The sequence below is a fragment of the Myotis brandtii genome, unplaced genomic scaffold (genome assembly GCF_000412655.1).
Source record: "Myotis brandtii unplaced genomic scaffold, ASM41265v1 scaffold708, whole genome shotgun sequence".
Classification (NCBI taxonomy): Eukaryota; Metazoa; Chordata; class Mammalia; order Chiroptera; family Vespertilionidae; genus Myotis; species Myotis brandtii.
Window position 1 is genome coordinate 297,129 of NW_005370777.1, and position 15,456 is coordinate 312,584.

At 39.7% G+C, this 15,456-nt stretch overlaps 1 protein-coding gene across 3 annotated transcripts in view; it reads right to left on the reverse strand.

The window, feature by feature from the left end:
• ANO4 (anoctamin 4) overlaps positions 1 to 15,456 on the reverse strand; it is a 242,626-nt gene that overhangs the window by 119,077 nt on the left and 108,093 nt on the right. For all 3 annotated transcript variants that reach the window (XM_014530042.1, XM_014530041.1, XM_005882339.2), the window contains 2 exons: positions 6,868 to 7,004; positions 3,713 to 3,871 (listed from right to left, as the gene is read on the reverse strand). In XM_014530042.1, coding sequence (XP_014385528.1) covers positions 3,713 to 3,871; positions 6,868 to 7,004 — 296 coding nt within the window. The remainder of the gene's footprint in view (positions 1 to 3,712; positions 3,872 to 6,867; positions 7,005 to 15,456) is intronic.

Below are 15,456 nucleotides of genomic sequence, written 5' to 3' on the forward strand. Positions count from 1 at the left end.
AGGCTTCCATTATCTGTATGGCATAATTTCTTACAATTCTCCACCTTGCTCAGTCAACTCCTGTCATACTAGCTCCTCACTGTTCCATGAACACCCCAGGCATGCTCATGCCTCAGGGTCTTTGCACCTGCTGTTCTCTTTCCCTGGAAGAGAGGCTCACCTTTGCCAACTTTTATAAAAAGTGAACACCCCTTTCAACACTCCCTGCTTTACTTTCTTCTCCTTGGAAATTATTGATATTTTAAATATATTTACTTATTTATTTTGTACATTAAGTCCCAACAAGGCAGGGGTTTTTATCAGTTTTATTCATTGCTGAGTTCTTTGGTGCTTAAAATAGTGCCTGGCATAGAATGAGCGTGCAATAAATATTTGTCGAATGAATTAACTACCATCAAGATGGTATGATTTATCTAATTATAGTTATTTTGTAATGACTGTAATAATATGGGTTTTCTCCCACGTTCTGCGTGATTCTAAAGAGGAAAAATCTGCTCCATTAATATAACTGCTGTGCACACATTCTAAATAACTCAAAAGTCATCCATGATTTGACTACTTATATAAAGGAAAAGATACATTGTATTAATGATAATGATTTCAAAAATTAAAAATGGAACATATCTAAAACAGAAAATGTGAATTAACATATATGTGTGTACCTTTAGGAAGGGAAATCTCTTTAAATAAGATATCACCAAGAAGCAAATCACTTGGAAATAATACTTTGAGAATTTTGCTGTTCTTTTGCTTTCTCCTGGCTAATACGAGTTACAGACTATCAAAGACCCAGGGTGCCAAAGCAAGAACGTACCCGCTGACCAACCAGGCTGGGGCAAAGGTTTTGAGAAAGATGAAAGGCGACTATGTCCTTGCTTTTATCATGAAATAAAGATTCTCCTGGATGTGCTTCTTGACACTTAATGTTAAAAGAGATACGGATTATCTTATTGTCACACTGTTCAACTACAGAGTCTGTCTTTGCCCACCTGCATAACATGTTTTCCATCATTTTTGGACATCAGGATACACAGCTCATGAAGAAGACACTGGTAATTCATAAAATGTACTTAGTGTCAATCATTTCAGATGTACTAGTTTAGGGATTCCTGGGTTTTCTGTTTTCTTTTCCACTTGAATCAAATTCTTTGTTTTAGGTATAAAAGGTTGGAGTAACTTCCGGAAGCTGAAATAGTCATTAAAATGGTCTCTCCCTCTCAGCTGTTTCTACAACACTTGACTTAAATAAGAGTGCTTCTGATGGTTTCTAACTATAATGATGCCATGTAGGTACAGATTTATTGTTCAACCAAGGGGCATTGTTGTAATTATTTGTGGCAGGGAAAAATTAATTTATCTATAATTTCCTGCTGCTTCCTCACCTGCAAAGGCTCCTCATCTTTTCGTTTGTTTGTTAATCCTCACCTGAGGGTATTTTTTCATTGATTTTTAGAGAGAGTGGAAGGGAGGGGGAGAGACACAGAGAGAAACATCAATGTGAGAGAAGCACATCAATTGGTTACCTCCCACACACACCCCGACCAGAAACAGGGATCCAGCCAGCAACTGAGGTCTGTGCCCCTGACTGGAATCAAACCTGGGACCCTTTGGTCCACGGGCCCACGCTCTAACAACTGAGCCAAACTGGCTAGGGCAAAGCTCCTCTTCTTGCTGAGCTGGCTAAGGCGTTGAGGATGCACAGCAGAGCCCAGAGGCAGGGTTATAGCCAATTGTGCCACTTAAGCAAAGGGTGGCAGAAAAAGACAGGAACCGGGCGGTGGAAAAGGCTACTTAGGAAGAAGGTTTCTTTCTAGCTGTCGGTAGTGGATAGAAGACTGTGGAATAAAGGAGAAAGAAGCTGCAGCTCAGTATAGAACCTCTGGAGCGAAGGGGAGGAAGAGATGCTTAGAATGTTTTTATGAAGTTTTGCCATATGGTGACATCACCCCTTTTCCCAATTACTGTGTTTTTTTTCCTAGCATACATTAAAATAAATACCAAGCTATTAAAATTTGTAAGACTTATAACCAAACAAAATTATCCTATATATAACCATAATCATGAAAGCAGTCCAGCATCTCACCATGGTCAGCACAACTACAGTATATAAAACAGGGTGAATAATCCTTCCCAGCTGCCTGCTTGGCATTAAAATGATAGATGGATGCTGTAGTCTAGATATTTCAGGAAACATGCAAGAGATTTGTCATCTCACTAGTAATGTGCATTATTTTAAAACGTAGTAGGCTTTTTGAGTTTTAACTAATAAGTCATGAAATGACATTGTAAAGACCTACATAGAAGAAATCCCAGGAATGGAGAAAATAGTCATAAAACTTAAAATATAAATCATTAATTAAATGAAGCTAACTGATGGGAATCAAAGTTTTGAAAGCGTCAGAATGGATCGGAAAAAGGACTGACATTATGTAGGATCATGTGGCAATTCAGAGCTCTTATTTATTTATATAAAAATCCAGAAATTTAGCAGGAAGAATAAAAGATGAAAGAATACATTTTAGGCTAAAATAAATTAATGCACTATTAATGTTAAGAAAAGAGACTAGACAGTTGCCTCACTAAGAACTTAAAGAACAAGATTCATCAAAGACATGTTCAATGGGGATAGAACCACACAAAATGGAAACAACAGCATATTTCATTCTGTCTGAGGCACTTCCAACTGAGTCTTTTGGGCAATCTGGTTCCTTTCCTAAGAACGAGTCCCTAAGACCACACTCATCTTGCCATTTTTCTAATTCTCTTTCTGGAGACATTCTAGAAAAACACTGCTTGTTTTTTCAATCCTCAAGAGTTGAGACCAGTCTAACAGATCTGGAAAAGTCCCTTTTATCTGATGGGTCCCAAGAGAAGCATGCAACCTGCACCATACAAAGAAAAACCTGCATGTTGATTTCAAAGATCTCTCTCCTCAGTCTTGAGGAGAATAATCAGAAACAAAACATTTTAATTGCCAAGATGTGCTTCTGATTGACGAGGAAAAGCTCCATAACGTTTGCACCATATTTGGGGAAGAGTTACATAATCCACCTCCCAGGACCAAGTTCTACACATGCACACAGTATTTCTGGGTACAGAACAGTCTCATTGTGGCTGGACCTCTTGTACCTTTCTCACGAAATCACTCCTTAAAACTCCCCAGGTAGAGTGGAAGGAGAGAAGGGGAAGAGAGAATCCTGGGAGGTAACTCTTGAGTCCGGGAACATGATAGAAACAGCCAGAATGTTTCTTAAAACTGGAACCATTTTGTAAGTTCCAGCTGTTTGGGGCCAAGTCGGCCAGTCTCTTCTGGTGAGTGAGGATGCCCAAGCTCATTATGTTTCAAATGTAAAAACAGCCTCCCGTGAGGGGTGACTGTATTTTATGCAAAGTTGCCCTTAATCCATGAGACCAAAACACCCCATTCACATAGAGAAAGCAGATAAAGGAAGTCAGGTAAATTATAACACTTTGAAACGATCGATTCCATGGGAATGGAGTATTTTGATTTTCACGAAATCATTTGGCATTAAAATGCTCTCAAGGCAAACTGTGTTGTGAAAGTCTAATTGCTGGAACATTCCCCAAACACTGGATTGGCAAACTCCGACCAAATAAAACACTCAGTTAACATAATGACTAATTTTTAAAATTGCCTCTTGATATGAATAGTGGAATATTTATATTTTTCTCATCCAAGCCAACTAGTTACCTCTTTCTCCATTTGTAATCCTTCCGCTCTAATATTTCTTTCAAACACTTCTCTCTTTTCCGTCTGGGGGTTGGATTTTCTGTACACAAGAATGTAGTCAATTCGACACTTTCCATCTCTGAAGTAAAGGCCATTTGATTTGGTTTTTTCCCGCACTGTCTGCATACAAAGAGAAAGGACCAGCTTAAGACACTCATAAATTGGAGCCTTGGGTGAGTAATGTTAAATAACAATTAAAACGAAACGCATTATTCTTGTGTTTTATAAAAATTACATTTTCTATTACCAAATCATGTAAACAAAAGAAACAAAATAAAAATTGGAAAAAAGCACTATGTCAATTGGGAAAAACTTTGGACACCTAACAATACCACATGTTGGCAAGGATATATAGCAACTGAGAATTCTCATAGTCTATAAGTGAGAGTGAAAATGGATATACTTACTCTGGAAAACACTGGCATTCTTTTATAAAATTAAACATTTGCATAACATGCAACCCTAGAGACATTTTTGATAAAGCAAGGAGGAGACATGTATATAAATATTCAGAGCAGCATTGTTTATGAGAGTAGAAAATAAAAAACTAGAATTGGTGCTAATGTCCATGAAAAAGTAAATAGGTAAATAAATTATAGACTATTCATACAGTGGAGTATTTATACAGCCCTGAACATGAATGAACTGTAGTTGCATCCAGTAGTAAGCATAAATATTAAAACAGCATTGACAGAAAAAAACCAAGTCACCGAAGACTTTATACTGCATGATGCCACTTTTTATAAAGCACTAAATAAAATAAATTTTTAAAAAGAAGTTGGTAATGCTACAGGTATATGTGGTAAAACTATTTTAGAGAAAGAGAATAAAAAACAAACAAACATTCAGGAAGATAATACCTTTTGTAGGGTCAAAGGATGGAATTGTAGTTGCTTTGATAGCTTTAGTAATATTCTAGTTCAATGTTTCTTGAATTTTTTTGCCCAAATTCAGAAAAACATTTTACTTTCTGATATTTGTAAACACACACAAAATATCTGAGACAAAAGTTTTACAAAGTAATACCTATTTTTTCTACTTGCATGCACACTAATATTAATTTTCCATTCCATCAGGAAACAACTGGAGTTAGTCACTTACAATTAGGTTGCCCATAATTTGAAAAATACCATTCCAATTTATAAGTTGGGTGGTATTTCATGGTGTTCATTTTATTATGTTTCATAACTTAAAAACCAGAAATAGTAGGTGTCATTTTTGTCCAGACACCATGGGTGTGTTTCATCATGAACAACATTGAAAGAGACCATCAGGTATGGTGGCCCAGGCTGGGGCCAGGATTCTCAGGATGATGTTCAGAAACATGTCTGTAAACTAGCAAGTGGAAATAGGGGAGCTACCTTTTCTCTGGGCCACAGTATACATGTTTCCAAATGACAGGATGAGGAAGGCAAACATGCCATAGCAAATCCATATTCTTACACACAAGTGCCACGCATGCAACCTCATCTAAAAGGAGCATGCCAGCCAGGAAGGAAGGTAAGTGTCCATTACCATAGACATTTACACTTAATGACCAATTCTGAGTATTTTTTTTATTTTTGCCTTAAAAGGTACTCAGAAGTGTAGATAAGTAAACAATTTCTTCATTTTCCAAGCAAGGGCACTATCCTATAGAGTTAGCACTTCAGCACCTGTCCACAAAAACAGGGCTTCAGCAAGGGATCAGGGGGAGGGTTAGAAAAGCCCTAACCTTCCTGAGGTTGCTTCCTCATCTAAATTGAGATGAGTTGCTTTTTGAGGTTCCTTTTAAGATCCCTCCATTAGTCCACACCATGACATACAAAGTATCTGTGTGAAGAACATGACAAAATGAGTTTTTTCTTTAAAAGTAAAATATATGGCCCTAGCTGGTTTGGCTCAGTGGATAGAGTGCTGGCCTGTGGATTGAAGGGTCCTGGGTTCTATTCCAGTCAAGGGCACATGCCTGGGTTGTGGGCTCAATCCCCAATAGGGGGCGTGCAGGAGGCAGCCGATCAATGATTCTCTCTCATCACTGATGTTTCTCTCTCTCTCTCTCCTTCTCACTTCTTCTCTGAAATCAATAAAAATATATTTTCAGAAAGAAAAGTATTTCCTTAAAAACAAACAAACAAGTAAAATACATGGATAGTAGTAGCCTGTGGTGCTTGCAGGGAAAAGCCTGGGAAACCTGATGGAAGGAAACATTTTTCTCTGTCATCCTTTCCATGGCTAACTGGCTCTGGAATAACAAAAATATTAGGAATATGCTGTAAATAAATGACCCATTCTGAGTTCCTATTACCTGTATCCAGTGCATATATAAAGGAGATATTAAATCCATAGAGACCCAACCTGAACAACAGTGAATGCTTCTAACAAAATACTTCTTTTTTCCAAAATGACCTATGAACAGATAGGTCTATTTGCAATTACAATGAGTTTCAGATTACAGAGGCAAATGGAAACTCAGAAAGGCTTGAGGCAACACAATCTATTGAGGGCTGCTGCATTTTGTGTCACTGTTCTAGGTGCTGGGGAGGTTACACAAGGAAATCCATCCTCGTAAAGCTAACATTTTACTAGTTAGTGACACCCAGATGTACATTTTCTTAAAATAACAGGTGGTTTTAAGAATCTTCCTTTAACCCTACCCGGTTTGGCTCAGAGGATTGAGCATCGGCCTGGGAACCTAAGGGTCCCAAGTTCGATTCTGGTCAAGGGCACATGCCCAGATTGGGGGCTCCATCCCCAGTGGGGGTCATGCAGGAGGCAGCCCAATCAATGATTCTCTCTCATTGATGTTTCTATCTTTCCCCCTCTCTCTCTCGCTTCCTCTCTGAAATCAATAATAAGATATTTTTTAAAAATCTTCCTTTGTATAAACAAAATATCTTTAGGTATAAGATAGGAATTGCCTGACCCAGGGACAGTTTGTTTGGAGCCTAAGTAGATTTAGAAGTGCTGAAATATACCAGACCCATGGGAGGTAGCAAAGAATACAAGACCTGCTCCTTGTTTATCAGGAACATACAGTTCAATGAGATGATTACATTAAACAGTCCCTTGGAATATGCTTCATAGGTGCTCGCCTGGCTCAGGAATTGTCTTTTGAAGAAATCACACACTCTTACCTCTCCCCCTGCTTCCAGTCTGCTAGCATCATCTGAAGTACTGGTCAGGTTTCCAGGGTGAAGGAGAGAATCGTCATCTTTGCAAGGACTGTTGACAGCTTCTAACTCATCAAAAAGAATATTGACATCCTTGGCCACTAGAACCAAAGTAAATATATTACAAGTGGGGTTAAGGCTCTTAAAAGCAATATTCAAAGAGAAGACATCTCCCTTTGACTTCATATTTTTTCATTGTTTCAATAATACCTTGAACGACAGGTATTTATTTCCTAGGAGAAAAGGATGTCAGATGTAAAACAAGTTTGTCTAAACCGTGTCTTCATTAGAAGAGATCAAGGACAAGGTGAAGCAAAGTAAACTATCTGCAATAATATAAATATAACTTGCCTTCCAGAGCACAGGAGTTGTGTTGAGCTTTCCTTCACTTAGTTGTTTAGCATAAGGCACTGTTATTTAAGACTTCTAAAAACTCACTCTCTGTGCTGGAAATGACCTATACCTTTCCTTCCTCCTTTGTTACTTAAGGCCTAATAGAGAAAACCCAATGCAGTAATAAAACATGCAGTTAGATTTTCTGCCTTTCTTCTCTAATCATGGATTGAAATCATGAAGGGAGCCATTCAGAAGCTCTCCCCAAAGACTGGTGATGCTAACATGTGGATACATGAAGCACTGTGCATCAGAGTTCCGAATACAGAACACCGTGTGCAAACGCATAGAGCCTGGCAGCACACTGGAGCTGGAAGGTCAGCACTATTGCATGAGAAAGTGCAGGGCTAGGTAACGGTGCCTTCTTCACCAATTGGTCGGATTATGGACCAATACTGAAGTTCACGTTTTCCTTTGATGTTTTAGAAACAGTGAAGGATTTTTAACCTGTCAGAAGCCACTGCACAGAATAATTTGTAGGATATTGGGTTCTATATACCCGAGTATACAAAGGACTCTTCATTCTTTCATTCAAAAAATCTTTAGAGATGGGCACACTGTGTCAGGTACAGAGCTGTGTGACAGCCGTACCTTGGTGAAGAGAAGTGATATGTCTTCTTGCAAACAAGTAATCAAAGAAATGTAGAATGGGATAAAGAAAAGAACAGAGTTTAGAGAGAGAGAATAGAGATGCATTTAGATAGGGCCGTGGTCAGCAAACTGCGGCTCTTTGGCCGCCAAAGAGCTGCATGTGGCTTGCAAGCCACAGTTTGTCAAGCCGCAGTTTGCCGACCACTGAGATAGGGTGACCAGAAAGCTGTATCCACATGTGTAAATTTAGGCAATTTTTTAACTTCAAGTTTTTCATCTGTAAAATAAAGCGAGTATGGAAATAAAATTAAAGTTTATTGCTTACTGTGATAGGCTGAATCATGGCCCCAAAGGTGACCTAATTCCTGGAATGTGAGAATATATTACCTTTTACAGCAAAAGAGACTTTGTGGACATGATTAAGTCAAGGGTTGTAAAGTGGGAAGATTATCCAGGGTTATATGGGTGGGCCAAAGTAAATAAAAGGGAGGTGAGAGGGTCAGAATCTGAGAGAGAGAGAGACTGGAAGATGCTACACTTCTGGCTTTGACAAAAGAGGATAGGGCCCTAAGCCAAGGAATGCAGGTAGCCTCCAAAGGTAGAAAATGCAAAAAAGTAAATTCTCCCCTAGAACCTTCATAAGGAACATGGTCCTGCTGACACCTTGATGACTTCTGGCCTCCAGAACTGTAAGTTATCATGGTCTTTTCATACAACCAAGATCTAAGGACACCTATTCTGTGCCAGGTACTCAAGGACAGGTACTCACACGTTTTGAGGAAGCACTGTATGTTCAGTGTTGCGGGAGGTATCAAGATCAAAGACAACTTCCCTGACCACCCTATGCAAAGAAACTCCCCCTCACACAATTATTCTCCATCTCCTCTCATTGCTCATTTCCTTCACCGCACTCATCACAATCTGTAATTATATTGTTAATTCATTTATTTACTTTCATACTAGATATTTACACTATTAGGATGTAAGTTCCATAAGGGCAGGGACCCTATCAGTTTTGGCTGGTGTACAGAGGTTCTGGAGTGGAGTAAGCCTTCAACACTCTTTGTTGAAAGACCGAATGATGACCTCAGAGTGGTCACTGTCTAATGATATCTGAGATCTGCCTTTTCTATGGTTCTAGGACCTTGCATATACGTTTCTCCTAACACGACTCTTATTCACAAGCCAGGAGCTACTCAGTTTCAAGTCAATACTGATTAAATTTTCAAGTACATAGTGATTAAATTTCAAATAGATATTGGTTGGATTTGAACAACAGGATAAAACAGAATTTTAACAAAGTCAGAAGACCTGCTTACTATTCCAAACTCTACCACTTAGCCATGTGAATTTGTACTCCTGCTTTCTCACTGGTGAGACAGGTATAGAAAACTTCTCTCTCAGGGTGGCTGAGAGGGTTACATGAGATAATGTAACATTAGCGGGTGGCTGACACTTAGCAGATCCACAAAAAAATGTTGGTTTGTCAAATGTAGACCCTGGACCTTATATTAGCCTTATCAATACAAGAAGGCAGAAGAGAGATTATATATAGTCAGTAATATTGTGATAAGTATGAACAGTGACAGGTGGTTACTAGACTTAATGAGGTGATCACATTTTAAGGTATATAAATGATGAGTCACTATACTGTATACATCAATCTATTATAATACTGTCTATCAACTATAATTTTTTTAAAGTCTAAAAATTGTGGAATGGTTGTTAAGAGGGTAGACTGGGATGAGATAAAGGATAAAGGTGGGAGCTAAAGAGGACACTGAGATCCACCTCTAGGTGATTGGCTCAGACTGGGGAGAATTGTTGAATCCATTCATCCATCCATGAGAACTGCCAAGGATAGACAATTACCAGGTCATCTTCTTTCCCTATCACCTCCTCGTGCTGGCACAATCAGTTCAATAAAGCCTTCTCCATCTGGGTTCTCAAATGGACCAAACTGTCACCCTGGAGACATCTGGCATTGCCTAGACACGCTTTTCATCATTTGGGGCAGTGCTAGTGGTATCCAGTGGGTAGAGGCCTGGGATGCTGCTGAACATCCTACACTGCACACAGTAGCCCCCACAACAAAGAGTTACCCAGCCCAAAATGTCAATAGTGCTAAGGTTGAGAAGTTCTGCCTGGTATTAAAGCCCCAACTATTTGATTGTAGAGGGACCAGATAACCTGGTAAAGGGAAAGGAGCCTTATTGCTGCCCACCAGAAACACCTGTCAAAGTCATCCTGGAGCTGATGCCACCTGAGTGCTCAAGAGAAGTTGGTATGTCAAGGCAACCTGATTGTTAGAGAATAAGTGGTATTAAGGCACCATTATTACCTGCCTGGCTCTCAAGTGCTTCAGCAGAGATTAGAAATGCTGAAGTCAGACAATGCCTAGCTGACCACATGCTCAGAAAGAAGACTGTAGAATACAGACATTCCACAGATCGAAGAGACGCATGTCCTTCATCAGCATTTCACCATTGTTGCTGATCTATCAGCTTTAACTACATGACAAATTTTAGAAACAAAATATAATATCCTGTGATGCAAACGTACATTATTTTAAGAGAAAACAACCCCCAAGTTCCGAAGTTAATCAATTTTGTAAAATCTATTAATTTGAAGAGTATTTATGGCCAGACACCGTGCTGGGCTAGGAACTGGGCTCAAGTGCTGGCCACGACAGGGATGGCCCCTGTCATCCCAGAGCTCACTGTCCGGCCAAGATGGGAACATGGTCTCTCTATCCACAGGCACCAATGTCACAAACATATGCCTCATCCAAATAAGGTCACTTGTTAATGATGCCATCACCTTCCTTATATTCAAATAAAAATAGGTTTGATAAATACATCCCTAGAACAGCTCTACTATTAGGTCCATGAATAAGAAAGGGAGCCAAATGTTCTGAGGAGTCGAGTAAGAATGACCAAAAGGAGCCCAGTTGGTTGGAGCACTGTCCCATACACCAAGCAGGTTATGGGTTGGATTCCTAGTCAGGGCACATACCTAGGTTGCGAGTTCAATCGCTGGTCCTGGCCTTTATGGGAGGCAATCCATCAATGTTTTTGTCACATCGATGTTTGTTTCTCTCTCATTCATTCATTCATATTCATTCTCTCTCTCTCTCTCTCTCTCTCTCTCTCTCTCTCAAAAAATCAACAGAAATATATCCTCTAGCAAGGATAAAAAAAAAAAGACTGACCAGAAGGAGAGAGAGTGTAAATGCAAATGCAAACATTTCATGCAGCCCAAATAATGGACCCGCATTGCATTCAGACTTAGAAAGGGCTGTGTGAACAGAACTGGGCAGCTAAGATGGGTCAGGGTAGCTGGATACCATGCATTAGGGAAAGCAGTAATTCTGCTTTGCAAAAAGCACTCAGCTACAACGACCTGGAAATAAAACAGCAGGGACATGCATATGCATATAACAGCTAAGCAAGGGTCAAGACACTCAAATTGCCCGGGAAGACCAAAAATCAGCCACAGAGTCTGAGTAATTCACCCAATTCAGCATAGCAAAGAGATTTCTGAGGGCTGGCTCACTGTACAGGGGAGGGCAAAAGTAGGTTTACAGTTGTTCATATGGAAAAGAATACATAAATTAATAATGCAAGAATAAACTCTGTGTTTCATGTGCTCACAACTGTAAACCTACTTTTGCTCCACCCTGCACTATCCCAGAGAAATCAGAGGACCAGTGTTATAAAAGCAATGGGGGAAAAAAAACCCAAAACAGTAAATATGTTTTAGAAATAGTCTAAAGAGAATAAGAAATAAATACAAAAAAAATCAAACAGTTGGACTCACTGCTCTTGTCTTTAATTCTCTATTTTCCACATGCAGCAGAATAACCCCACCTTGTATTATAGGACAGGGTGCTTTGATCTCAGTATTTTTTTGATGCATAGAAAATAAAGTGAAATTATAGGTCACTGAAGACATGAGAGGGCTGAGCAGGATAACCTCAGTCTCTATTTGTTCAAGTGCCAGTTCATTATACTATTTTTGTCCTGAGTTCCACATTATTCCACCTGATACTCAGGATTCTGAAGGTATTGCACAGTGACCTCAAAGCCTCGTTAGAAAGTGCCAAAAAAGGGGGACACCTTCAGGAATAATTTAGAATGCAAAAAAACGTGTTTATATCTCAATCTGAACCCTTGCCTGGCTGTTTTATAGCAGGTTCATCTTTATGTGTAGGGTCCCTTTTAGGTGAAAGCTCAAGTAGCTCCAGAATTGCTGGCAAATAGGAGGCACTCAGTGTCCATTTTAAAATAAATAAAAGCTAGTTGTCACATTATATAAACTGTTATCTTTTCCTTCCTAATGAGCTTTGCGAGATTATTTAAAAGAATCTGTTTCTCTTTTAGGCTCAGAGATTTAATTTAAAGGAAGTGAGAATAGACAACAATTTATTGAAAGCTGACTGTGTGTTGAGAATCATCGGTTCTGTTTTCTCCAAGCTATTTCTAACCGGCTTCTTTCTTTTTATTGGAAAGCATTCTATTATTCTTAAATAATAGGCTTTCAAGAACAGGAAGTCACTTAACCACCAAACAATCACGTTGTCACAGTTCTAAATAAAGCTAGACTTTAAACATCGTTAGCCCGACAGATCTGACACATTTTAAACTTGAACAAATAGATCAAATGAAATGTTTTTAAAAATTCAGGGAAACACACAGACTCAGCACAGCTTTGAGCACCTTAGGCTGGGATTTTAAAGACTAAACACCACTTAGCATTTATATGACCCTTGCAAGCCTAGGACTCTCTAGATCAGCGGTTCTCAACCTGTGGGTCACGACCCCTTTGGCGGTCGAATGACCCTTTCACAGGGGTCGCCTAAGACCATCCTGCATATCAGATATTTACATTACGATTCATAACAGTAGCAACATTACAGTTATAAAGTAGCAACAAAAATAATTTTATGGTTGGGTCACAACATGAGGAACTGTATTTAAAGGGCCAGAATGTTGAGAACCACTGCTCTAGATGTTCACTACTCTTTGAATGAATCTGAGAATGTCCCTAAGGCAAAGACTGCCTGGTTTACTACTAATAGTAATTTTTAAAAAGGGACTAGTTCAGAAAACTCAAAATAAATAAATGAAATAATTAGAAAGGACACAAATCCTTTCTTAGCTGGCTTGATTCCTTTATAATAGGCCGGTGGTTTTCAGTATGTTCCCTAGAACCCCAGAATCCTTTTGGGAGCTTCAAGAAACCATGGAGGGTGTAATGAGGAAACTGAGTGGGCAAAGCCCTACATCCTCTACCCACCAACCCCACCTCACCCCAAACAGCCCAGTTATCTGTTTTATATATTGAGATGATATGTGAAAATAAATCATCTTGGGGAAAAAAAACTGGTTCTTCTGCTATAAAAAGTTTGCAAACTTCCATTAGTGTGTTATGGCAACATTTAAGTGGTTATATTAACACATCCCAAAGAAACACTGGGGTAAGAAAGCTGGGATCTTCACCGATACAAATCTGAGAGCAGGCGCTCTTTTCCTGCCATAGAAAATTTACTTAAAGTATTTTGAAATTCAAAAAAAAATGTGTGGTCATTAAGAAAGTAATTATATTGGCATTTCCTGGCTCCCTAATGATGCTGTGTATAAAACAGAGTGCTGATTATGGCACGGGGTTCCCACCATACACTCTGCAATGGGGCCAAGACCATCGACTTGGTCCTGGGCAGCATCCTATATAATAAAGAGGTGATATGCAAATTGACCATAACACCCTCGCACAAGATGGCCACCACAAGAAGGCAGTTGGGGGCACCTGGGTCAGCAGGGGAGGGCAGTTGGGGGCAATTGGGCTGGCAGAAGAACAGTTAGGCGTCGATCAGGCTGGCAGGGGAGCGGTTAGGGGGTGATCAGGCTGGCAGGCAGAAACAGTTAGGGGTAATCAGGCAGGCAGGCAGGCAGGCAGGCGAGTGTTTGAGAGCCAGCAGTCCCGGATTGTGAGAGGGATGTCTGACTGCCAGTTTAGGCCCAATCCCCTGAGGGGTCCCAGATTGGAGAGGGTGCAGGCTGGGCTGAAGGACACCCCCCCCCCTCAGTGCACGAATTTTGTGCACCTGACCTCTAGTGTTTCTTATGAAAAGCTTCTCCAACTGCTACTTCATTTTAAAGAAGAGACAGACGCCTTCATTAGTTCTGTAACAGGGCAGACAATGAAGCACCTATTACAACCCTGGGAGTGATATTTAGAGAACTGTGTGCCTGACTCCAGCTTTGCTCAGTAACCTTGGTTACCTTTTCACGACTTGAAAAGAGGTCAGTGATGTTCTGCATTAAAGATCCTCAAAGTCTACTGAACATAATTTTCCCTTCTCTGAAAGGAGCATGAGCTTTGGATTCAGACAAGCCTGGGTTCAAATGCTAGTCCTCCCTCTTAGTAGCTATCAGATTCGGTTATTTAACTTAAACTTTAACTTCTTTATCTTTTAAGTGGAGATCATACAATTTACCATGCAGAATTGTTGAGAGGAATCAAGACAAGGAGGCAGCCCACACTTGCCCGACGCTTGCCAGGCACTACACTAAAGGCTTTGCCTGGATTTACTATAATTATCTCTCTCTTACAAATGTGGAAATTAAGCAAAGAGAATCTAACACCAAATAAAATAATGTAGGTAAAAAGGTCAACCACAACCACAGTTGCCAGACAAGATAACTACTTCAATATATGTCAGCCCTTCCCTCTTCCCCATCTTCTCCTTTGAAACAGCATGACTGTGTGGATTCAAAATAAAATTGGAAATCAGAGCTCAAGAAATTAGATTCAAAATGACTCACTGGATGTCTCTGAGAAATGACTCAGTCTCCTCAGCCATAGAAATACAAAGAGCCACCAATGGAGGAGCAATTATATGATTACTAGAGGCACAGTGCACGAAATTCGTGCACTCACAGGAGTCCCTCAGCACAGCCTATGCCCTCTTGCAGTCCAGGAGCCCTTGGGGGATGTCCGACTGATGGCTTAGGCCCGCTCCCTGGACATCCTTAGCACTGCCGTGGAGGTGGGAGAGGCTCCTACCACCAATGCTGTGCTCACCAGCTGGGGGAGGATTAAAACAAGCAAATAAACAAACAAATAAATAAATAAAATGGAGAAATTAGTATCTGCTTTTACTTATGGTTGTCTTAAAAACAAAATTCTTAAAACATTTCTTGAGTCTGGCCTATCTCAGACTCAAGAAATGTTTGAAACACACACACACACACACACACACACACACACACACACTCACTCTTCTATCTTGATCTTGAAGGCCATACATATATTCCACAAAATTCTAAGAAAACAATGAACACTCTCCATCATCATGCTAAAAATAGAGAAGTTTTACTGATGTTTAAATCCTATAGTATATTTTTTTACATTTTTATATGTTGGTCTCTCAAAACTTTTCATAAACAATAATCTAAGGTACAGTCCCTTGAAGAACCAAACTATGCATTTTTATACTTAGAAATTTCAATGAACTGGTTAAATATCTGAAGCACATATGGAATCCAGATAGAAACTGAAGGTGAA